Source organism: Typopeltis vanoorti, chromosome 19, assembly GCF_054136105.1.
Source record: "Typopeltis vanoorti isolate ZY-2024b chromosome 19, IOZ_Tvanoo_1.0, whole genome shotgun sequence".
NCBI lineage: Eukaryota > Metazoa > Arthropoda > Arachnida > Uropygi > Thelyphonidae > Typopeltis > Typopeltis vanoorti.
The window spans coordinates 48353609-48378785 of NC_143567.1; the positions used below are offsets into that span (position 1 = coordinate 48353609).

At 34.0% G+C, this 25177-nt stretch overlaps 1 protein-coding gene across 1 annotated transcript in view; it reads right to left on the bottom strand.

Moving 5' to 3' along the window:
- Positions 1-529: 529 nt before the first annotated feature.
- LOC150096074 (protein ZBED8-like) overlaps positions 530-25177 on the bottom strand; it is a 118897-nt gene continuing 94249 nt past the window's right edge. Inside the window, exon 3 of the mRNA XM_090409610.1 lies at positions 530-688. Coding sequence (XP_090265736.1) covers positions 530-688 — 159 coding nt within the window. The remainder of the gene's footprint in view (positions 689-25177) is intronic.

Consider the following 25177-nt stretch of genomic DNA (forward strand, 5'->3'; position numbering starts at 1 on the left):
CCGATCGATGATTTTTTGGTCATCGGAGGGGTGAGAGAACAGCAGACAACTACCGCCATCTTGTGATCCAAAATAGTATGTTGACAATGTTGTCAGTTCCACAACCCATTTATTTGAGAAGCGAGATAAAAACACAAAAACACGAGTTTCTTTTAGGAAAATACCCTACTTGTGGCAGAGATAGAGTAACTCCCCAATATCGGTTGAAAAAATTCTTCTATAGTCAGCCGTCAGATCGAAGGTAATAACGGACTTGGCTATCCAGCACCATTATCGTAATAGAAATATTATCACTAGGCTTCACAAGACTATAGAGAATATCTATCTTTTATTTATTTATTTTATTTACTAGATCATTCAAAAATACTGCTAGACTAGATTAGATTTTATTCAACTCTTTTCTGTTTATAAGAATGCTAGATATGGCGGTAAACAAATTATTAACGTCCCGAACTGACTTTGAACTGGACAAAAAAGAAACTTGGTATTGAAATGGAAGTCATGCTTTCTGGTATCTCGCTAAAGCAATTTACCGTAACTTTTTTCCAACCGTACTTTGACCTCTTTTGTACTTGGATGGTTCCATTGTATCATTAGACACAGAAAAAGCTCCCAGTTTTTCATTTCCTTTCAATTTTTGCACCCATAAGCTTAGTATGTCCTTCTGATGCTCCAAACACATGGAATTCTATAACAAATTGAAAAAAAAATAATAAAAATCGGCTAATGCCTTTTATTCCCTTATAGGACGTAGACCAGGCCGTTTAGTCCTATTTAACTTTTGGAGACTGAGTGAGCAGTTCAATTTCGACCGAAGCTGGCCCAAGACTATCACTAATTTAACCAACCTACAGTGGAGAGATGGCTCAACAAGTGCAGCCATCTCGTGGTTCCTAATCCTGACGATATTTTTAATCTTTGAAATTGTGTGGGCTCTACGGTCGAATTTCTTGCTTTTATGGGAAGAAAAACCCGAGATTCCGGGAGAAAAAGCCCATTTGCCCGTGCCAGAGATCGACTAATTCAGGAACCGGTCGAAAAAAAGGCTTAGAAAAAGTTCCTTTAATCAGCGATTACAATCGAGCTGACGACGCTCTCTCTTTGGGCGGTTTAGTTCTGAGGAGTGCAAACCCCACTTCTACTGAGCTACTGTGTAGCTCAGGAGAAGTGGCGAGTGGAGGTGGTGTTTTCTGTGACTCTAGAATTTTATATCCTTTTCATTTTTTGCCAGAAAAAGTTCAAAAGGATCTTGTCCAAACTGAATACCAAAACATTTCTACGATTGTAATGAAGGTCTGTGCTGATTCTATGTCAGCTTTTTTTTTTTTTTTTAGATACTACTGATATTTATTCTGACATTTGGTAATTAGCTGATACACTTAGTTTGCTTCTTTTTAAAGTAATGGGAGAAATTCTTTAACACCAAACTTCTGTACTACCTTGAAGTCTCTCACTTCTATGCCTCGCAGTTACTGAATTACTAGATCACTTGGGACAGCAAAGGTTGAAAGAACTGCCATTAACATTTCCAAAACTTGAACACGGCATTTATTCAACGATGAATAATATGAACTTTTGAATGCCATAGAAATGTTTGAGGAATTTCAAGTGTTGCTCTTAATATCTCTAAGGCATTTGATTGTGAATGGCATCAAGACCCAATTAAGTAAGGGTCCATCATCTCTGTCTTCTTCTATCCTCTCTGGTCCGTCTTCTGTCAGTAGGTTTCTAGTTTTCGCTCTCTGAAGGCAACTTCCTCGTGATTTATGATGGACGTCTATCTTCGTTTTCTGCAAGTAGGTTACTAGCTTTCGCTCTCTGATTTATGATGGATGTTTAGCCTAAGACTTTACAATTAATGCTAGTGTATCACATTTCCTTCTATATATCAATGATGTTTTCCAGTTGAATGCAAATTCTATACACGGTTTTGTGATGGTAGTACATTGCACTCATTTGACAATCATTGCACTTTAGAAATCATCAAACTTCTAGAAATATCAATTCCTACAATCGTAAAATTATAATTTTCAAACCACTATTCACTGAGGATTTTTTTAAATAAACTGGAATTACTCTAAACGCGAATCTCTTTTAGCATAAGCATATTTACAAATATTATCTCATCAGTATTCAAAATTACTAACAATTGTATTTCACATTTGGGGTCGTGTTCTTAAGACATCTCAAAGAAAACGGCTCTCCTGCAGAAGAGATCGATTGGGTTGATTAATGAAAATTTCTTCATTCCTTCCTTCTACTGCTCTCTTTTGGAATAGCTTTTCGTCTCAAGTGACCTAGAGGACCATGTATGGTCTTCAAAGTCAGTGTTAAAAAGGTTTCTCGTATTTCTCACCTATCTGTTTATCTACGATCAATGCTCAACAGATTTGGATCTACCTACTCGTGGTTATTACCAGACTATTATACAAATTTAATCTAAAAAACAAGAGATATCTCATAAAATAGTGAAGTGAGTACTGAGGACGCTGATAAATTAATTACAGTTTCGAAGCGGCTACTTGGCTGACATTGTTGTTTTTATTTTTGAGAGTATAATTTCCCTCTGAAATTTCCGTCAAAAAATACATTCCCAGATGTGTTTTAAAGTGTATTTTTATGAGATACTTTTGGAATGTAACAAAATCAGTAGTTTCAGAAAACCAATACAGTATATAAAGTTTAAGAGAAGTAGCCGTACTTTGTTAGTTCAATATTTAATAAAGGAAAAACCATCTAGAAACTTAATACTATTCGGCAGATTATGATACAATATTTCAGACTTCTAGGATTTGTTTTAAATCCTATTTTCATCTTTCACTAATACATCGTGCTGAATGTGGTTTCATTTTCTCATTTCGCAAAGTTCCTTCCTAAAAATGGCAGAATCTTGTTCTAGTCAAAACTATTTAATTGATACTCGTAAAATCCTTCACTTTATTGTTGTTCATCAAATAAAGTAAAGCTGTTTTCTTGCACGCTTTGACAAAAGTGAATTTTGTGCCCATCACGACCACCAGTGCTTTACGATATTTTATGGGTCCATAAAAGCAAACTCTGAAAAACTACATTTAATAAAGAAAACCCCCTAAGAAAGGGAAAAGCTTCCCATTTTTCAAACAACTTCGTCAAAGAACTATAAAACTTTGTATCTTAATGTCGTCTAACTGTTGACAGGCTTTTTATCGAATTCGTAGGTCGATAATGAACAGAAGTCCATTTGTAACTACACAAGTGATGATGGTCTTGCATTGTCCATCTAAAAAAAACACACACACGATATTTTTATCCTTATGTATACATTAACTTAATCTTCGCTTTGAGAATACAAACTTTTAATGGATGCAACATCCAATCCTTCATTCACCATTTGGTAGAACTTTTTTTTAAGGCAAAAACTGATCGAGTTTAACTTTCGTCTCTCTCTAATTTGTTCTACAAAATTGCCCGGGATTCGGGCATCATTGCTTTCGTCCCCCTACGTTGATGCACTGAATAAATTGTATGCTTTCTCGCGCTTCCTTTCCAACCATTTCTTTTCCAAGTACCAGCCAATGATAAATCGCTAATTTTACCCATTAATGTCCTCCAAACACCGTAAAAAAAATAAAGAAAAAAATGCAACAGAATCATCTTGGAATAGTTTGACATCGTATCTAAGAACAAGATTAATGGTTGTTCCACTAGACGTGTGTGTGTGTGTGTGTGTGTGTGTGTGTGTGTGTGTGTGCGCGCGCGCGTGCTGTAAAGAACATCAAGGAACATCACATTCATATTTGGCCCTTCGCTTTTTTTTTTTTTGACACTTTTATTTCCCCTAAGGCATTAGTTTGGCGATCTTTCTTCAACAGTATAAAAATTTCAAAGCTATTCTCTACATTATTGGTGAAGGAAAGATTAGTTTTTAGGAGAGCAATACCCAGAAAATTAAGTAAGTACACTGATTGATGCAACCGATCTCGAAAATTATTCGACCAAATGAAAATATTCGATTATCTCCAGAAAGTTTAATTTTAAACTAGGGTTTGTTTACTTCCAATGAAAAATTGCTTTCGAACCATAGAAAAATCGATTAATATTAAATGAAACGGTTGAGATACGGTATGTGGGAAATAGGATCCGTGTTTCATAGAAAAAAAAAACGAAGAACGTGAAGTTGGTATGACAGGAGGCGATGAGGATGATTATGGTGATGATAAATACTGAGAATCAGAGTAGAACACAAAATCGGAGGGAAAGTATTTCATGGAATGTTTTGAGTATGATAAAACGGTCCTAGTCTAGAACGAAAGTGCTACTAATAAGAAATGAGAACAGTAACAACAAATAAGGAAATGGTTATAAACGATTATTTAAAAATTTTAAAGCTCAAACATTTAATTTTTTTGCCAATCACTTCTAGAATCCTCCAAGAAAAAAATTCATGCTGTAAAATAAGCTTTATGTAATATACAAATTACATTTTAAATACTAATTGGTGTATTAAATATACTTTCTCTTTTTACATTTAATTTAAAATATTTCCAAAATTTATAAATGCTATTAGAATTATATTTTTTATTTTATTTGAAAATCATTATAATTATTGAAAAAACCCTGAATATATATTTTTTTTGTGCAGCACAATAATTTTCTTGTTTCCTTTTATCGCTTGTGGATATTTTTAAATTTTCAATCTACGTTTAGTTTCTTTATTTCCTTTGTGGGATTTCACTTGACTAGAGTGCTGTTCGTAAAAATCACGTAATTACTCGCTCTGGTATTTAACTTCTGCAGTGCAATTTTTATTTTCAAATGGAATAGCGAAATACTGAAATCTCGTTTAATTGTCCATGGAGGCCAATTTTAATTGGTACAGTCCACTTGTTTTCTAGAATTTAATTGATAAATCTGTTTACAGTCAATTCACTGTTGAGATTTAATTGTTCCGATTTGTCTTGGTTCGCATTATGATGTTCATTTAAATTTCGTTGGTAATAATTTAAAGTAATTGCTTCATGTACTCAATTCGTCTTTATTTAGATAAGTATTTAATACGATGGCATTCACGGTATTTAATTTAAAGTATTGGTATCATTACGCAACCATTGAAGGGCGACACGCTCTTCTGTTGATCAGATGACTGAAAAATATTATTACGAAGAGATCATCAGTGCAGTCATTTAAATTACAATTAGGTGAAATATTTTAAAATCACTACTCATTATTTTCAAATACATTTAAAAATAATTATAATTATTCTTATAAGGACTGGCTTAAAGGGACGAAGCAAGAATGTTTTTCATACTCCTCGTTGTCCGTAGAGAACAGTGTAATGATAAGGTGTTATTGAGCAATTAAAGCTCTGATCATGGCAAGAGGGTAACAGCAATTGCCGAGCCTCAGTTAGAACTTCATTGGCTACAGCATTGCCATCCATTACCCTCCAAGGATATTAATCACCGCTCAATTCTTTTCCCAATTGTAATTAATTTTCGACCATTAAATTGATATCAAGTATATGTATAAAATTTAAAGGTGTATTATTGCATCCATATTTTTAAATAATCAATTTAAACTTTTTTTCTAATTTTAATGAAAACATACGGGTAATAATTAATTATATACTTTGGTAGGCAAAATAATTAAGAAACAAACAATTTAAATTAATCAAGAAACTATTTGGTCGCATGACAGATAATCGTGAATAATATTATTCTTTCAACATTTCAACAAGCACAAAATACACGTAGAACATCTAATACCGTTCTGTATACTGTATTTGACTGAACACAGTTTACAGGGGAGCATTATTGCAATGCCAATATTGAACGTTGAACTACATTATATCCATGAAAATAATTGGGAATATGTGATTGGGTAGATTATCTGTAATATTCTAATCAATGACTCGACACCCAAATCGTTTTTCTTTCATTTTTTAAACTGATCTCTTATTTGTTAAATGCTTTATCACCTATTATTTATATACGGACCAAATTGATCCGCGTCTATGTTTCTTCCTCTCATCCTTCCCTTCTTTAGTTTTCCATTTAATACTTATGTCCCATAAAATAATCATTACACCTGACTAGAACTTCTCCTCCCAGTCAAATGCTTATTACTGGAATTAATGTTTACATTTTCTCTCTAATTAATTTAATCGACCAGTTCAAATATTATATTTACTTAAATTTCCATTCCACTGTTGATTAGATATTTTAATTTGTTAAGGATGTCTATATCTCACTATCACTTGATTAGACATCTTACTGATATCTACCTATCCGATTCTGATATGGCGCTAAAAGTCCTATAAAGAACTGAGTCCTTGACTCTTTATCCGCTCATTTGAATGACGAAAATCTGTGTGGATGGGGTGTTATTGAGCTAAAAAGCTCTAGTCATGGGGTGGGTAACGGCAATAGCCGAGATTCAGGTAAAAAACTGCCCCAACTCAACATCACCAGAAATAAAGATCGGTACTATCAACATAAGAAGCCTGAATGGCAAAGAAATGGAGCTAGCTGAATAATTAGATAAGTACCAGATCGACTTATTAGGGATGACTGAAACAAAAAAGACCAAAACTGGTGAGATCTTTCTGAGCAAAAAATACAAAATGTTATATTCAGGCAATGACAATCAAGGAAAAGAAGGAGTAGCCATAGTATTCAACACAAAATACGAGGCTAATCTTCTTGAATGGCAGTCCGTCTCAAGTAGAGTAATGTGGGCAAATATGAGAATGGGCAACTGGACAATGAGACTTATTTGTGCCTATGGTCCCACAGAAGGTTCTACTAAGGTAGAAGTGGAGGAATTGTTTGTTGAGGCTTTAGAAAAAGCAACTGACACAATGAAAAAGGTAAACTTGGTCCTTGTTGGGGATCTAAATATAGGAAATGATTGTCAGACGTACAAAAATATTTTGGGAAAATTTGGAGAAAACAGCAAAGCTAATAGTAATGGCAAATATCTGTTAGATTTCTGCTCAGGACATGGACTGGTTATTACTAACACCATGTTCCAACATGAAAATGTGCACAAATTCACATGGAGAGAAGAGGCAAGGAATAAGAAAAGTCTCACTGACTATGTTATTGTTGATAGTGATGTTTTCTCCCGGGTGCAGGCACCAGAGTGTACAGAGGATTTGAAATTGGAAGTGATCACTATTTAGTCTTGTGCAGGATAAAATTGAATTTCATATTGAAAAGAATAATGTAAGAACGTTTTAAGCGAATAAAAGTTGAGCAGCTCTAAGATGTGAACTGTAGACTAAAATACACAAAGATTATTGAAGAAAAAATGAAAGAGTTTGAGAACAGGAACCAAACCTTGGAGATTCAGTGGGTGGCAAACTCTGAAGAAAACATTGACTGATTTTGCCAGAGAGGCATGTGGTGAGGTTATCTGCAAGGATAAAAAAATCAGAACTCCCTGGTGGACACAAGAAGTTAAAGAGGCAGTGAAGGAAAAGAAGAAAGCATATCAAAAGTTCCTGTCAAATAAGTCAGCTTGTGCTCTTAGAGAATACAGAGACAAATGCAAGAATGCTAAACAAAAGTCATGGGAGGACTTTGGCAAGAATATAGAAAACAAATATCAAGAAGGTGGGAAAATATTCTGGAGGTTGTTGAAGAAGCTTAGGAATGGAGGAAAGAATGCTGTAAAAGGAGTTAGAGATGACAAAGGTGACATGAAAACAGAAGAAAAAGATATACTGGAAGTATGGAGTAATTTCTTTGAAATACTGCTAAATGAAACAAGCAGTGGTAAATGAGAGCACAGTGGTAAGAAACACTCAACAGGCATACAGTCAGGAATACATATCCATACTTGAAGTAGAAAAAGCCATCAAAGGCTTGAAATGTGGAAAGGCAGCAGCAGCAGCAGTAGATGATATTCGACCAGAGATGCTGAAGTATGGTGATATAAAAGTCTTACAGTGGCTGCACTGCATAGTTCAGAAAGCCTGGACAGAGGGACGAATTCCCGATGAATGGAGTAGAGCTCTAATAGTACCCATATATAAAAAGGGAAATAAAACGGAATGTGAGAATTACAGCGGTATTTCCCTACTGAGTGTTCCTGGCAAGATCTATGCAAGTATACTTGAGAAACGGTTGAGAAGAATTGTGGAAGAAAAGCTTGGTGAAGAACAAGCTGGATTCAGGTCAAATAGAGGCTGTCAGGATCAGATCTTCACTTTACGACAAATAGTTGAGAAAGCATGGGAATATAACAAAGGTCTGTATTTAAGTTTTGTCGATTTGGAAAATGCATATGACAAGGTGCCAAGAGAGAAGCTATTCAATACGCTACAGTTATATGGTGTCAATGGGGCATTATATCAAGCAATACTTAGTCTTTATTTGAGTTGTAAGTCAGCAGTTAGAATTGAAGGAAGTACAGGAAGGTGGTTTAATGTTAAATCTGGTGTGAGACAAGGATGTACATTATCCCCTCTGTTATTCATTATCTATATGGATCACATTATGAAGGAAAGTGGTATTGAACATGATGTCATAATTGGAGATGTTAATGTCAGCTCTTTGCTTTATGCGGATGATGTTATACTTCTAAATAAATCTGCAAGATTCTCTGACTAAATCGAATAACTGTTGTAATAGATATGGTATGAAGGTCAGCAATAAAAAGACAAATACAATGAAAATAGGCAGAATCATTGAAAATGTCAACTGTGTTGTGAATGGAGAACCTGTGGAACAAGTAAAACATTTCAGCTACTTAGGCACGATTTTTACTGAAGATGATAAATTAAATATAGAAATAGACAGACAACAGAATCAGCAAAGCTGGTATGGTGGGAAATCAACTGAATACATTCATATGAAATAAGAGAGAAATTAGTCGGAACACTAAATTAGCTGTATACAAGACAGTGTTCAAACCAGTTTTAACTTATGGATCTGAGAGCTGGGTCAGAAGTAAAACACTTGACCAAACACTAGAGACCGCAGATATGAGAGTCCTGAGAAAGATTGTCGGCGTGAACAGATGGCATCAATGGCAATATCTTATTAAAAACGAGGATATTAGGAAAGAACTTGACATTGTCAGCATCCAGGAATGCGTTAGCAGAGCTAATCTCAGGTGGTATGGTCACTTAAACAGAATAGGCGAAGAAAGATTAGCAAAACAAGTGTTCTCTTCCAGGTTGGCAGCAAAACGACCCAGAGGAAGACCAAGATATAGGTGGATTGATACGGTGCAAAGTGCCTTAGACGATAGAAATATAAGATCTGATAATGTTGGAGTTTTGACAAGTAACAGACTGATTTGGAGGAAAATTGTAGATAGGAAGTTAATAATGATGTAATTTTTTTTCTTGTAGTACTATCATATCCTGTACACCCCTTAAGGGTACATGGCAGGAATTTGGTGATGATTATATATATATATATATATATATATATATATATAATCCCTAGACCATTCCATACTGGTCTCTCGGCCAGTATGGAATGGTCTAGGGATCGTTCGAATTTTTAGAGTTGCCTTTACTTAAACATCTGCAATGTTTTAACCATAGTAGTTTTACCCGAAGCTCGGCTATTGTCGTTACCCATCCATGACTAGAGCTTTTTAGCTCAATAACACCCCATCCACGCAGTATTCCACGAAAACGCATCCACCAACAAAGCCCCTCACCGGACACTCAAATTTGCTCCCTGAAGGCGAAACTCAAACTCTCGAGACTCAGCGTCCCATGGGGTTAACAACAACAGCCTAGCCTCACTTAAAACCTCATTGGCTACAGCATTGCCATCACTTATCCTGTCCTGGAAATCTTAAAAAGCACTCTCTACGGGTTCTGTTGCAATCAGCCATCAATGGCAGTGATATATTTTTGTCATTTTCTTTAAAAATGGGTGTACCTTTTAACCATTTAGGAATTTCTTTGTCTTTAAAAACATTTTGTTAAAATTTCATTATAAAACTAATCATTTTATTTTATCATCTATTTTAATCTAAATAAAGAGATTTATTAATGATTAATTGTCTTTAATAAGATTACAGCCATTGTTTGCATGATAATACATTTTTATAAGTATATTGTTAATTGAGTGACCTACAACAGTCATTTAGACCAGTGGTCTCCAAACTTTTTTTATCGCGTACCCCCAAGACAAAAAAAAAAAAAAAAAAAAAAAATAGCGCGTACCCCCAATTGACTGAGCAAAAATCTATTGTAATAAGTATTATAAAGAGGAAATATGCCTTGTATCATCATATAATAATTAAAAACGCTAGATATTTTACACATTATTTTTTATTATTAACAGCTTATAAACATATTTATTACGATATTTAATATGAACAATGGGCTTGCATTTCTTTCATAATTTCTTCAAATTCTGGTTTGATGGCTTCTGATACTGCGATACATTGCTTCTTTAAATTATCTGCAATGATTATGTCTACCAATAGTATTTGCTGATAAGGGAATACATTTTAGTTTATCTGCATATTCTTTTCCATGGATTATTTCTACCATTTTTATGGCGGTTGGGAGTAGAAGTGTTTCCCCAATGGTGTGTGGCTTTTGGTCTTTTGCAATTAAGAAGTCAACCTCAAGAGATGCCTCCAAATATTTATCGTTAATTTTAGTGAATTTTTTTAAGTTGTTGGATTGAGAATTACATGTCTTCAAACATCGTTCAAAGAATTGTAAAGATTTGTGTTCAGGCTCAGGATGTTTAGTTTTTAAGTGTCTTACTAATAATGATGGTTTCATACTTCCATTGCATAGCGTCTCATGACGCAATACAGACGTAGGACGAGGTTCATTGTTGACTATCGTCGATGTAAATCCCCATTTCCAGTAGTCTTCTTGAAAATTTCGAACTTTCTTGGGAAAGGTTTTGTTAAGTTTCAGATTAATGTTTTTATCACTTAATTTGACTGATAACGAACTTGTTTGAATAGAAAAATCAATCCTATCTTTTCCTTGTTGTTCGTCTGATGTAGAAGTACTATCATAATTATCTTCAATTCGCGGTTTCTTTGGAGGAAATTTTTTTAACCATTTATCCATTTTGTGAGGGTTAATTTGTAAAATTTAAATATAATTCATTTACTATTGATAATATCAAACATTTTTAAAAAATGTAAGCAATTTTGATAATATTAATTCACTATTTCTAGTGTAAACGTAAAAGTAAGCAAAAAAGGCGTTGGAATTGCACAGAAACAATATATACTAAAAAATCGTTAAACTAATAGTCAAATAATTAATACAACTGTGGTGTCATCTGTAGATAGCAGGATAACTAAGCAATTTTCCTTCTCTAGTTGGGCTTGTCAACACTAGGATGCTCTACAAACAATGGCAATGATAAGAAGCAAGAGATTTACTCCCTAGTTTTAAAAAACATGACAGCTTTGCCACGGATGATTATGTGTGCAAAGTCGCCCAATGTGCGCTACTCGCAAATTTAAGTTTACAGGATCTTTATAACGTCTTTGTCTATATTAGATATATGTTTAATTGATGAAAGAAAGTAATATTCTTTATCTTCAATTAATTACTTAATTTTTTTCCTATCGATATAAAACTTTTTTTGACGTACCCCCACGAATCGACTCGCGTATCCCCTGGAGTAGAGACCACTGATTTAGAACGTAGTAAAACTGGCTTGGCAATTGAACAATGGCTTTATTTACATATATTTTTAAACTATTGCTTTATTTGCGTGACTTGCTTTTTTTCGATATAATTTCCTAGGTTATCGTTTCATAGGAAGATTATAAAATACATAGAATATTTTCTGTTTCTCTCTCTAATTGCACATTAGATAAATTTATGACTTATTCCAGTTGTTCGGTCTTTGCTGATGACATGAAGGCTAAAGACAGTAAAACAGATATTCCCGTATATAACGACTGTTCTTTTTATCATGTTTATGTTCACCTTATTTTTTTTTATTCTTTCTTCATTTGTACCAAGAGTTGAACGAAAATCCCTTGTGTTAGAGTGGCATGGCTTTTCTCAGTCAAACAAACAGGCCCTTCTGGGTCTTCCCCTTCTTCAATTCCTCCCCATTTCTTCCTTTTTCAGTAGTTCCTTTTTATTTTGCTTCGATCAACACGAGAATCTTCATCTGAATATTTATTACGGCCAATCGTGGAAACTGTTTCTGATGTTGCTTCTGTACCCTAGAACGTGCTCAAGACGACCATTGATTTCTCTCTTGCGAGGCACAGCTGCATCTCTTGTTTCCTCGTGCTCTCTACATATCCCGATAGTATTGACTTTTTTTTTCCTCTATTGATCCACATCGGTTAAAGTATTTCCTTGGATGTTGCGCGAAGGGCTTGCTCTTCCCAACCAATCTACACCGTTGAAGGGAATCAGAGTCCATAGCAGAAATGAGTTTGCGCAAATTCAAGCACTTCCTGCTGGATGATGAGCGAATCTGTAGAGGAAATGATAAGAAGCAGAGAGTCAGACGTAATGTGAGCGAATATCTGTCCTTAGGTTTTCAATCTGCATTTTCTTCATCCTCAGTAGATACGTCCGATAGACTGACAACCAATCGTGAGTGAGATTCGCATAAAAAAAACCACGTCACATTTTCGTAGCCCACATCGTTTTTGGTTGCTATTATCATTCCTTGCTCATACTTTCTCTCCTTCCGTTCACTTCTTTCTTTCTTCGTTCCTTTCTACCTTTTTGTTATCTTCGCCTGTTTCTTTCTTTCTCTTTTTATGTTTCTTTTCCCCCTTTCCTCTTCGCAATTCGTTTTTTATAGAAAAAACCTTTAGTTGGTCTAAACCGTACAATGACCTCAAAGTACACTGCTAGGGCTTTCATGAATCTGATCAGTTTTACTGTTAAATTCGTTTTACTTTCTTAATTCTTTATCGTCCTCTTTTAGCTCTTTTAATTGTTTTCTATAATTTCTTCTTCCCTCCCGATTGACTAATATCATCTCGTCTGTTCCTATATAATTATATTAAGGCTATGATACGGCGAGGAATCTTTCTAAATGATCTGCTGTGTTAGCAACTAAAAAGCTAACTCGCCTTCAGTCGAAAAACACATATAAAAGGCCCTTCGGAATTTAAATTAAGATATATATATAAATAAAGTATGTATCGTTATTATCAACTTATCTACGAAGGCTCGTTATTTACAGATTTATAAAAAATAGTAAATTCACATTTACGAATAAAATTGAAGAGTTCGGTAACGGATTAGTTGAATAATTACCAATCACAAAGTGACTGGATAATAAAGAAACTCCAGTGTTGATTCGTGGGATTATATTTTGGATGTGATTCGATTTCGTACTTATGTTTGTAGTTGAACACTTTTTATCTTCGATATGATTTGAAGTTTTAAGCGTTTTCGCATTGACACGTATTGTTTCTAAGAAAGCTCCTAAGGATTTAAGATGGAAACGGTGAGAGGACCGATCCCCAAGAGTCACCGGTCACTAAAGAAGCAGAAAGAGTGAGCAAGAAATAGACAGATGCCATTTATCTCCAAAACTGCTGACTGAAATTTAGTCAATTTCTTCCTAATCTTGTCACGTTCTTGGAAATCGAAGACGATAAAATGCTTCAAATAAGATCAATAGACACACGGAGTGTGAAACAAATGGATCTGTTGTTGCCAAATGGGACGAAAAGAGAGAGAGAGAGAGAGAGAGAATGCACGTATTACTATTTGAATCGGGCTTTCCATTGGCGTGTAAAAAATTACAAAAATCTCTTCCCACTCTCAACTTATGATGATATTATTTTTATAGTTATAATATTTTTTTCTTTCATTATACCATTTAAGTCATTAACTGTATATCGTTTTGTATAGTCCAAAAGTTTCCAACATACTTAGCAAATTAACAACATGAACTATGGTTTTAGATCCGTATTATTTGGACTTGAAATATTATTGTTACTATTATCATGCATATTTATTTGAGCAGAATAAGATTAAATACAGTTATAGATTTAGATTAGAAGACATTTAAGCTAAATAAATATGTAGGTTGTTATTCGAATTATATTTCTTTTGTAGACTACAATACTGAAATTGTTTATATAACTGATGTACGCATCCATAATTTTATATTCAAATATCGTCAGCGATTTTTGGATATAAAATAGTCTACCTTACTATGATTTTCTCTAAATTTATCGGGTTCATGTTTTGGACAGTATACAAAGCCAGTACAGTTTCAAAATTATTTAAAGCAGTATTTAAATTTCTAAACTAATCCATATGCATTAGAAACAAATTACTTTTCTTAAAAAACTGATACGTGCATAAATAGCAAAAAAATTAGATTATTAAAACTATATAAGTGTCTGATGATTTATTTCTGTACTATTTTATAACAAAATATAATTACTTTAAGTTAATAAATTCAGAAGGTGTGCTGCATTACTTATTCACGTTAATTGTAGATCATGTTCGTCACGATCTATAAGTAGAAGCCTTTGCTCATCCATATTTTACCCTCGCGTACCACTATAAAGTTTGCGTGCGAGTAACTAACTTTAGAACTTAGTCATGTTTCTTTATACTTACAATAATTTGTAGGCAGGTCAACTGCTATTAGAATATATAAATCAAATAACGACATTAGCAGATCCATAAACGTGTTATAGTTTACTTAATTTGCTTAAATATATATGAAGACAAGAATGCAATTTCTTGTCAGAGTTGGTAGCTCTGACAGTTTTTTCCCTAGAGATCCGTGAAATTCTTCAGTGTTATCAATTACCGCTGCTTTTGTTTTAAATACATCCTAAGTAAAGTATACTTGACAAGAAATTATATTACTGTTTAATCCTTATCCAGGTTTGTTTATATACACTTCAATTGATTAAACTCGAATATAATTTCTCGGCAAATATAATTCAACATATACTTCATAACCAAGTGAAAAAACTTTCCAAATTATATTATAGTTTTGTTAATTGATGACTAGCAAGATTGATAGGCCTAATTAATCATAAATTCAGACCCGGATAAAGTCATGACTGGATAACAGAACTACACAATTTGTATCTATTAATAATGATTTATTTATTATTATTTTAGGTGTATAATAATATTACTAATTTCTTAAAAAAATTTAAAAATAATCAAATAATAATATACCAAAACTAATTAATTATAATTATTCTACATTATTATTTATCTATTTTGCAAAATATTATAAAATAATATAACATTTTTAAATGAATTAATTTTTGTAGGAATAGGTAGAAAAATGTCCAGAAAACAATAATGCGAAGGAGCTGTCACGTGGCTGAATAGAAGATTTCGTCTGACCTGAAATATCTTTGCAATTCCGAAGTCTATCCGCTTCCGTCCACACGTCTGTGACAGTCGTTCCCTACTGTGACGTCGAACATATCACATTCGAACTTCGCACGTATCTTTCGGGTTATCAAAGGAGAAACATCACCAACAAAAGAAGCGATGGGTTTTTAGAAACAACACAAAGGGAAGAATAAAGAAACAGACTGGCAAACACGAAAATGTTTGGAAGAAAAATATATACCAAATCGAAGGGAGAGAGGGCGAAAATGATTTGGATGAATTTGAAACAAAAATAATATATATATACATATATTATTAAATATTTTATTTTTTTCACATTTTATTTTAATCTTCATAAATTGAAAATAATTATTTTCTTTCGGAACAGGTGATGTGGTTGGTTGAGGACGGGAGGTCAAAATTTTGAATCGACTGTGAGATGCAGTGATTAATACCCTTGGAGGGCAATGGATGGCAACGCTGTAGCCAATGAAGTTCTAACTGAGGCTCGGCTATTGCTGTTACCCTCTTGCCATGATCAGAGCTTTAATAGCTCAATAACACTTTATCCCTACACTGTCCTGTACATATAACGGGGAAGATGAAAAGCATTCTTGCTTCGCCCCTTTAAGCCAGTCCTTATAAGGATAAGGTTGGTAGAGAGCAACGTTTATAGATATATATAGATTTATATATATATATATATATATATATATATATATATATATATATATATATATATATATATATATATATATATATATATATATATATATATATATATATATATATATACTTGTAGAGAAGACAAGACATTGTAGACCAAACAAGTAACATTATGATGTGATTGTATTACATGTTTGTAAATTATGCACACCATCAAGAATTTTAAGCATGTGCTTGGTGTACCATCCCAAACATTCAAACGGTATTTTCGTGTGGATATGAGATTTGTACAGGCTTAATAGCCACATGGGTGTAAAGTAGCGTCTTGATTGGGTAGGAATGATAGTTGTTTTTTTTTTAGAAGCTAATGTGATATGGTAATGAGAAGAAACGTCAGAAGTAAATGCTAGCTTGAGAAGAGAGATGCAATCCTGTCTAGAGACCAGGGTACTATAAAGAGATAAGGAAACCTGAGATCTTTTCTTTGGGGAGGAGGGATGGAGTGAAAGGCGGGAATGTGTGTGTTTGGTGGCGTTGAATAGCCTTTGAGACAGACCATAATGTGCAACTGCTATTCAGTTCGTACAGGGAGAGTTTTCTGCATTCCAATTTTAACGATTTTGGATCTCTGAGATGCTTCAGAGAGGTTGAAAATGAAGCTATTTGGGGATATTCCGGAATTTTCTCTTTCGGTTGATCAAGTCAAGGCCTGCCTGCTGGTAAACCGTGGCTTGAGCAATGAGTGGAAAATTTGAATATGAGGGAATGAAGTCCATTTTAGCAAGAATAATTTCAGTGAAGTGTTTAACTCAGGAAAGAGATTGATGTATTCTGAATGTTGAAAGAAATAGTGGAAGTTCCCGACGTAATAGAAATTGGCATTATTGTAGCGTTCGAGATGGTTGACCGCTACTTCGTGGAAAGATATTTGTGGAAGAGGAAAATTGAGCGAGATTAAGGTCTGGATTACTGAATAGACCTCTACGGAATATTTAGTTAAGATGACTAATCCACCATTTCCTATCTTTCCTTTCATGATACGCTAGATGGCCTGTCACAGTCAAATTTCCAGGTGGAAAACCCTATCATCTCCACATGAGACTAGATAACTCTCACATTCAAATGAAAAGCCCCGATAAAGATTCTTCACATTCTAGTCTTCTTGACAGTGGGATTCGAATCTACTTCTTTCTTAAATCTTTTCCAAAGAAGATAAAAAAAAAAAACAATACTGCCTCGATACCATCTGAGCTATTGAGACTCTTGAAGTGAATAATACTAATTAAAAATTATTCTATTAAATGACATTAAAAATCCAAATTATAGAAAAACGTTTAGATGGTTTAAATCCTCGATAGACTAGTAAGCTTCCTATATATATTGTAATCATCTCCTCACTGTATTAAGGAAGAATATTTCCGTTCACTTCTTTAGGATTATGAATTAGATATTAGTATCTTGAAAAAATGGAATAGTTTCTAGTTATTTTGAATTTAGATATGTAAGCAGAAAACAGGTTATATAGGGATCTGAATAGCCATAATTTGAATACAAAACTGAATCGTTTATTATGAAGTATCCATTTATCTTCGTTTTCTTTATACTCCACTGACAGATTAACATAGCCATACTTATATGCACTTTATGCTCGATTTTTATGCCTTTTCGTATACCTGCTGTTAACTCTCCATATTGCATGTGATGAATACGCTTTATCAAATGGTACTTTACGAATAATCTAAGTACATTTTATTTATAACAAATCTACTGTATATTCCATCTCTTAATGGCATCGTGATTCTAGTACGAATTCCCCAAATGCTATTCGCTGTCATATTTCAAAAACTTACACTTTAGTGTTCTACATTCTGCTTGAATAATCTTAGACTAAAGAATGAAAGAACATATTTTACTGCAGGCAATACATGAGAGCACTGCGCTGTTAAAATAACGATTCTCGCTTCTAGGCCAAGTGGAAGAATGAACACTTCTATATTTCACGACATCTTTTGTGCATTACGCAGAAACGGGAGAAAATGGAGAGCTTTACATTTTTAAACTGCTTTCTAGTATATTACACGTAGATCGCTGCTCGCTTACAATTCCTATCCACACCATAACAGACTCAAAAAGAATGGCGCAAAAGTATGGAGACTTCACAAATTCTTCTTGACAGTGTGAACAGTCAATCTCCTTTGGATGGATAATATTATTAAGCTGCGTATATGTGTCAAATTCAAAGACCTATTTACGCATGCGCGATTGCCATGTATTTTTTTCTCAATAGAGAAGCTCTCTCTCGGGAACCAAAAGGCGTAGTTACATAAATGTATAGTTATTATATACACATCATTATCAAATATTGTTCAGGTGATGAACTAGAATGTTACAAACATAAGTTAAAGCTATATATTAAAGTGTTTAGCTATTCCCATTTTTTAAAATCTCTCTCATCAACAATGGTTTCAACTTATAGTAGAGTAGTGTAAAGTAGGATAAGGGATTATTGTTTATTTTTTAAATATTTTTATGTATTTATATATAATCTGAAAATTCTATTCTAATAAAGAAGCAAAAGAACTTTTAGACTTCTCTAATCCTTTAATAAATACAATAATAATTCCACACCAGTTAACTAAATTCATCTAGAATAAATATCAATAAAATTAACAAAATATTTGTTATTTTGATGAGTGACGAGGATTGATTCATTCAATCCAATACCCTTGGAGGGTAATGGATGGCAATGCTGTAGCTAATGAAGTTCTAACTGAGGCTCGGCTATTGCTGTTATCCTCCTGCCATGATCAGAGCTTTAATTGCTCAATAACACCTTATCCCTACACTGTCCTCTACAGATAACGGGGAAGATGAAAAGCATTCTTGCTTCGCCCCTTTAAGCCAGTCCTTATAAGGACTATAAGGATTTGTTATATTTTATCTTTTCGCATTTTGAAGAGAACTCCATTATGACTTAGAGTGGTGTGATTGTTATCTCGTGGTTTTCTCTAAAATACTACAGAAATAAATAAAAATTAGAATAGAAAACATTTTAGAAAAAAAAAACTTAGAAACTGTTTGGATTCAGACAGAGAAATACGAAGCAAGGACAAGTATTGAGGAGTATTGCTATTTTGAATTCAAGATATTGATTACGTATAATTCTTATCCATTATGTTTCCGGGTTATATGATTTTTGTATAACTTTTAAATATAATATTATTTTCGCAGTAAAATTTAAATTAGAAATTTTTATTCAACATAAAATTATATTTTTATTGTTTATTAAAATTTTATTATTGCCAAATATTCAATAATATTTAGCTTAAAATTTAAAATTTTTCTCATATGCCATTTATTTTCTGAAATATCTTCTTTTAATAATGAGAATGCAATTTTAATTGGGAGAAATTTCATCGCTCTTGTTTCGCTCTTCCATGCTAACGTGCCAATACAGGAATAATACAGGAATACCTTGTATAGCGCGGTTAATTGGTTCCAAGAAGCGTACGCGCTATGAAAAACCGCGTTGTTCGAGGTCTATTTATAAAGGTTTTCACTATAATTTGTTTATTAAAAAAATTTAGGATAATAAAGATGTTTAAAAATGAAAAAAAAAATGTTATTTTTATTAAGTAAATAACAAATAAAATCCTTTTAAACTGATATAAAAGTTGTAGAAAACAAAACAAATATTGCTTCAATATTAGCGTACAGTAATTTACTTTTTACTAAAGTAGTCTTTTAGTGTTCGTTGAACCATCCTTGTCTTCTTTGTCTCTTCAAGTACTAGATATCTGTAGCATTTGATGGCATTATTGAGACTTTGTCTCACTTTGATGCTTCTTTCCAAATTCGGGTCGGCATTTATGAGAAAGTCGGAAGCTTCGTCGATTTTTCTCACAAAAGTTAAAAGGTCAGCAAAGGAAAATTCTTCAACCATGACATCAGTGGGGTCATCTTCGTCTTCTTCTGCTTCATAGGCTCGTTGTTGTTCCAACTCCAAAATTGTTTCATCATCCAGATCATTTGAATGAGAATCAATACATTCGTTCACATTGTTACAATCCAAACTTGTAAAAACCAAGATCTTTGCCCATCTGCACAATTTCTATTGAGATTTCCTCTTACTGTGTTGCAAAGGCAACAAAGTCATTTGAACAATGCGGCAAGATATTATGCCATACGGCTCTCATGTTGCTTTGAGTCACATCTTGCCAAGATTCATATATATTTTCAATGGCATCTTTTATGTTAAATTTCTTCCAAAATTCACTCTCACTCAAAGTCCAAGAATCTTCTTCTGCTGCAGCTTTAATAGCCTGAGCAAAAGTTCGTCTTAAATAGTAAGCCTTGAAAGTGAAGATAACGCCTTGATCCATCGGCTGCAGAATTGATGTTGTGTTTGGAGGGAAAAAATGAATCTTGACATTTTCATCTAAGTCAGTCAATAGAGTTGGATGGCCTGGCGCATTGTCTAATAAAAGCAAAATTTTGAAAGGAATATCATTCTTTTTACAATAGATTTTAACTTCAGGGCAAAAACAAGTTTTAAACCAGCCTTCGAAAATTGAACGAGTCACCTACACTTTTTTATTCGAACGCCAATGAACAGGTAAATTGTTCTTTGTAAAGCCCTTGAGAGCTCTTGGGTTTTCCGCTCTGTACACTAGCAGTGGCTTCAATTTTAAATCACCTGATGCCTCCTGGTAAAAGTGTCAATCGGTCTTTTGACACTTTATACCCAGCTTGTGTTTTTTCCTTCTCTGCTAGAAATGTACGCGATGACATTCTTTTCCAGAACAAGCCAGTCTCGTCAGCATTAAAATTTTGATCATCTGTTGCCTTCCTTCTCAATAAGCTCCTTCAATTTATTGGGAAATAATTCTGGAGTTTTAGTGTCAGCACTTGCGTTTTCAACTTGGATTCTTACGTTATGGAGTCCCATAGGCTTTTTGAAACTGTAGAGCCACCCACGACTTTCTATAAAAGTTTCACTGGTTGTACCTCCTTCATTTTCGCTTTCATTTTCTTTTATTTTGTCATATAGACTTGTTGCTTTTGCCTGGGTTATCATTTGACTCAAGAGAATATTTTTCTGATTACAATCTTCAATCCAGATCATTAGAAGGCGTTCCATATTTTCCATTGTAGAAGATCGATTTCTCGTGATAACTTTTGACATATAAGAAGCGGTGCTCATTCCATATTGTTCTCTTTTTCTTTGCTTTGAATAATTGTTCGTACAGATGACTCATTCATTGAATTCTCACGGGCTATTTTAGCAAACGAAGCGCCATTCTCGTGACATTTTATAATTTCAAGTTTTTGAGAAGAAACTTGATATTATAAAATCTCTAATGTCAACCACTTGAGTTTTTTTTTTGTTACTCCAACAGTGTCTTGTTTGTTTTGTCTCTTTTCACTCATACTTAAATAATAAAAAAAATATTATATACTAATATTAATGTAAATAATGAAATGCCGCGGGGAAAGAACGTGTCTAAGTGAGCCAATCGAATAACTACTGCACAAACGTGGCTCTCGACTGTCACTCGCAGCGTCCGGGAGTCGCCGGTCAGTGCTGACAATGTTAGTGTAATGATGATAAGTGTAATAATAAAAACCGCGTTAGTCCAAAACCCGCGTTATTCAAAACCGCGCTATACAAGGTATTCCTGTATTCTTAAGCAGTTAAGGGATGAAAACACCCTCCACCTCATAAGACACCTCTGATTGCTAACTAAGATAAGTGTTTCTGACGTCATAGAAGGGAAATTGAAACCAGCCTAACTAAAGGACTCCCCTAAACTAATTGAGTCACCAAAGGCTCGCGATGGTGAGATAGAAATAGGATTTCAGTGATGGAGGCAAAGAACAATATAATTATTTTTCATCACACACTAATGTCTACAATAAAATAGCTTAAACATGGAAACAAATATTTTTTAAAAGTTCAAATATATTAGAAAAACAGGTTTCTTGTCTATCGTTATTTTATTCGGGGACATCCGGGTTATTTCTCACTGTACTCATCATCCAAACGTATTTTATTCCTCTCTTCAACAGTTATCGAAGCAACGTCCGTAATTATATAAATTCATATCGGCAAGTGAATCCACAAGAAAAGTCTTTCCCTCCCCCTCCCCATCAGGTTGCCTGACTTCGAGAATATTGTTGCGAAGGAGAAAACTTCGAATCAATTACGCTGTGAAATTTGATGAAGTAATAAAGTCGATAAGATTGGTGGCGTGCAGTCGTAAATTCGATATGGAACCGACTAGTGGTATACCACAGGCTCTATTCTTGGTTCATTGCTATTCAATCTATATATTAATAATATTGAAAATAAAGGATGAGTGATATTCAGTCGTTTGTTGATGATGCTAACTTTGGAAAAGTAATGGCATGAAAAATATAAAGAAAATATTATAATCTTTATAATAATGGTATAAAGAAAAGTGCAAAAGTAATGATATGAGGATCTTTCAGGATCACTTGAATAAGCTGACATTTTGATAAAGGATGATGTTTTTATTTCAATGTGGCAAAAAGCAAAGTCATTCGCTTTAAATTTAAATGTGTCAGTTTGTATACTCTACTGACTGGATTTCGATTCTGGAAATGATGGAGGCCAGGGGTTTAGAGGACATGAGTGACAAGTAAGCGAAGTTCAGTTCAATGGCCATATTGCAAAAATTGGCTATAAGGTACAGATAATCACTTGGATTTTCCCTTTTTATAAGGCTTATGAAAGAGGGATAATGACTTCTACTGTGGTCAGATGTGGTTGCCTTTGTTTCTAGGGGAGGTGAAGGGTGGTTAAGAGGATCCAGAGAAGGATGTAAGATGGTTTCAGGACTGTAGAATGTTCCATATGAGGATAGACTGAGAATTTGTGGGTTACAAAAATTGGCAGAACGAAAAGAAAAGCTTCGTAAAATGGTTTTATAGAATAGAGGTAAATGTAATTTTTCAGTACATGGCAGGAGGAAATAACACGACGTCATCTCTGGAAGCTGATGAAATTTAGATTTTTTTTTCCTATGAGGGTGACGGATCAGTGGAATGCGTTGACTGAAGTGCTTGCCAGTGTTTCTCTGTAAATCGGTTTAACGAGTGGTATGCTAAGTACTATTGTGTAAATAATTGGTAGTCTGAGCCTTCCATGATGAGAACACATTGTAGCAAGTATGAGAAATATTATAGAAATATTGTGAATAATCTTTGTAGCGTTTTCCACGATGAGCTTTTAATTCCATGGAGATAGCAGGTTAACAACAGTAATAAAATAACTTCGTACTTTTTAAGCCTTGATCATACTATCTAATTCAATAGTTGTCTAATATTTTTGCCAGTTGAAACAACTTTCACCATCAGATATGATCGATAATTACATTCTAATGAATATCCATTTGATTCATTTGTATTCTGCATTTAATTGAAATGAGGATATTGTTCTTATTTATTCACCTCCTATTATTTTTTTCTTGTGTATTAGTGATAAGCCAGATAGTGTTATTTGAGAAAAGTATTATTCATTGATGATTCAGCTTATGTACCAATTTCCCAGATTAGTATATTAAACTAATAAGTATTGGATGAATCAGTGGATATAAGAACGAATATTGAGTTATTTATACATTTATATTATCCATGAGGAGAAGCATTCATTTATGTTTAATAGAATGTCAAGGGATATCAAACCTTAAGCATCCTGGTTATAGCATGAGTAAAATAGCAGAGACGTATAAAATGTAAATCATATCTTGGATATATACGCACGATTAAATAATCTAAATTATTCAAACCCTAATATATTTTGCTTCTACGTACTAATTAAGGAAAGGGTTCCATTACATAGTCGACAGAATTTAAACTATTATTATTATTATTATTATTGAGATTATTAAGAGAGACCTCCAGGGAGTCAGAGACTCATCGAGGGAGGCCACATAATACACACACACACACCAGCTTTCTTACTTATTCTTGAATTCATTCACACTGCTTGAGCTCACAACATCCAATGGCAATCATTCCAGTTTTTCTCTGAGAGAAAAATTTAGCCCTCACACCCTTCTTGGCGGCCTGCATTCTTAGCTTCCAAGGATGCCCTCTCGTCTTTTCTCCACCTTCCATAAATTAAAAAATTCCATCAATTGAAATCCTGTATGACCCTTTCAGAAAGTTGTAACTCTCAATCATATCACCCCCCCCCTCCTTCTCCTGTGTGCTAGTGTCTGCGGTCTACAAATTCTCAATCTGTCTTCATAATCAGTACTTCACAATCTTGATATCAATTTTAACATTCTCCTTTGTACTCTCTCCAATATATCAGAATCACAACGGAAACCAGGAGACCAGACCTGCGCACAATAGTCCAAGTGAGGTCTTATCAAGGCTTTGTAAAGAGGCAACAGGACATTCTTATCTTCACATGTGAACGTTCAGCATTGCAATTTTCTTTTGAGTTCTATTTGCAATCTTTGTCACATGGCCCCTAAACTTCAACTTCCTATCTATTAACACTCCAAGATCCCTAGCCTCATCAGTTTCTTCTAGCCTAATCCCATCAATATAATACGAGGTTGGATATATAATCACGTCCAAGTGAATGACTTTACATTTACTGACATTGAACTGACACCCATTTTCCCATGCCCACAATTCCAGCCTATTCAAATCATTCTGTAAACATTGCATATCAGCAGCGTTCCTGATTATCCTACCTATCTTTGAATCATCAGCAAATAACTGTATGTCGCTTGTCAGATCCTTCCCAATATCATTAATGTACAGATTGAATAACAGTGGACCAAGCACTGATCCTTGTGGTATACCACTTGTTACCTTAAACCTTGCAGACTCATATTCCCCCGTATACTACTTTTTGATATCTGTCAGTCAGCCATCCTCTTATCCATGCGAATGTTGTATAACCAAAACACATTTTCTCAAATTTATGCAGCAGTCTCCCATGGTGTATTCTGCCAAACGTCTTAGCAAAAAAATCCAAAAGTATCACGGTGTATCCATTCTTCTTGTCTATTTCAATGTAACTATGGCCGAGGTAACTAATATGCGCAATGTTTGTGAATTGTATATGCTGTCCACAAACCACGCAATTCCAACAGCAGCCTTATGGACACGGTCCATTGTCTTGCTGAAAGAGACAATGGTCAGTTCCGTAGAAAAATACCACAAAGTAGGAAGAATTGCATT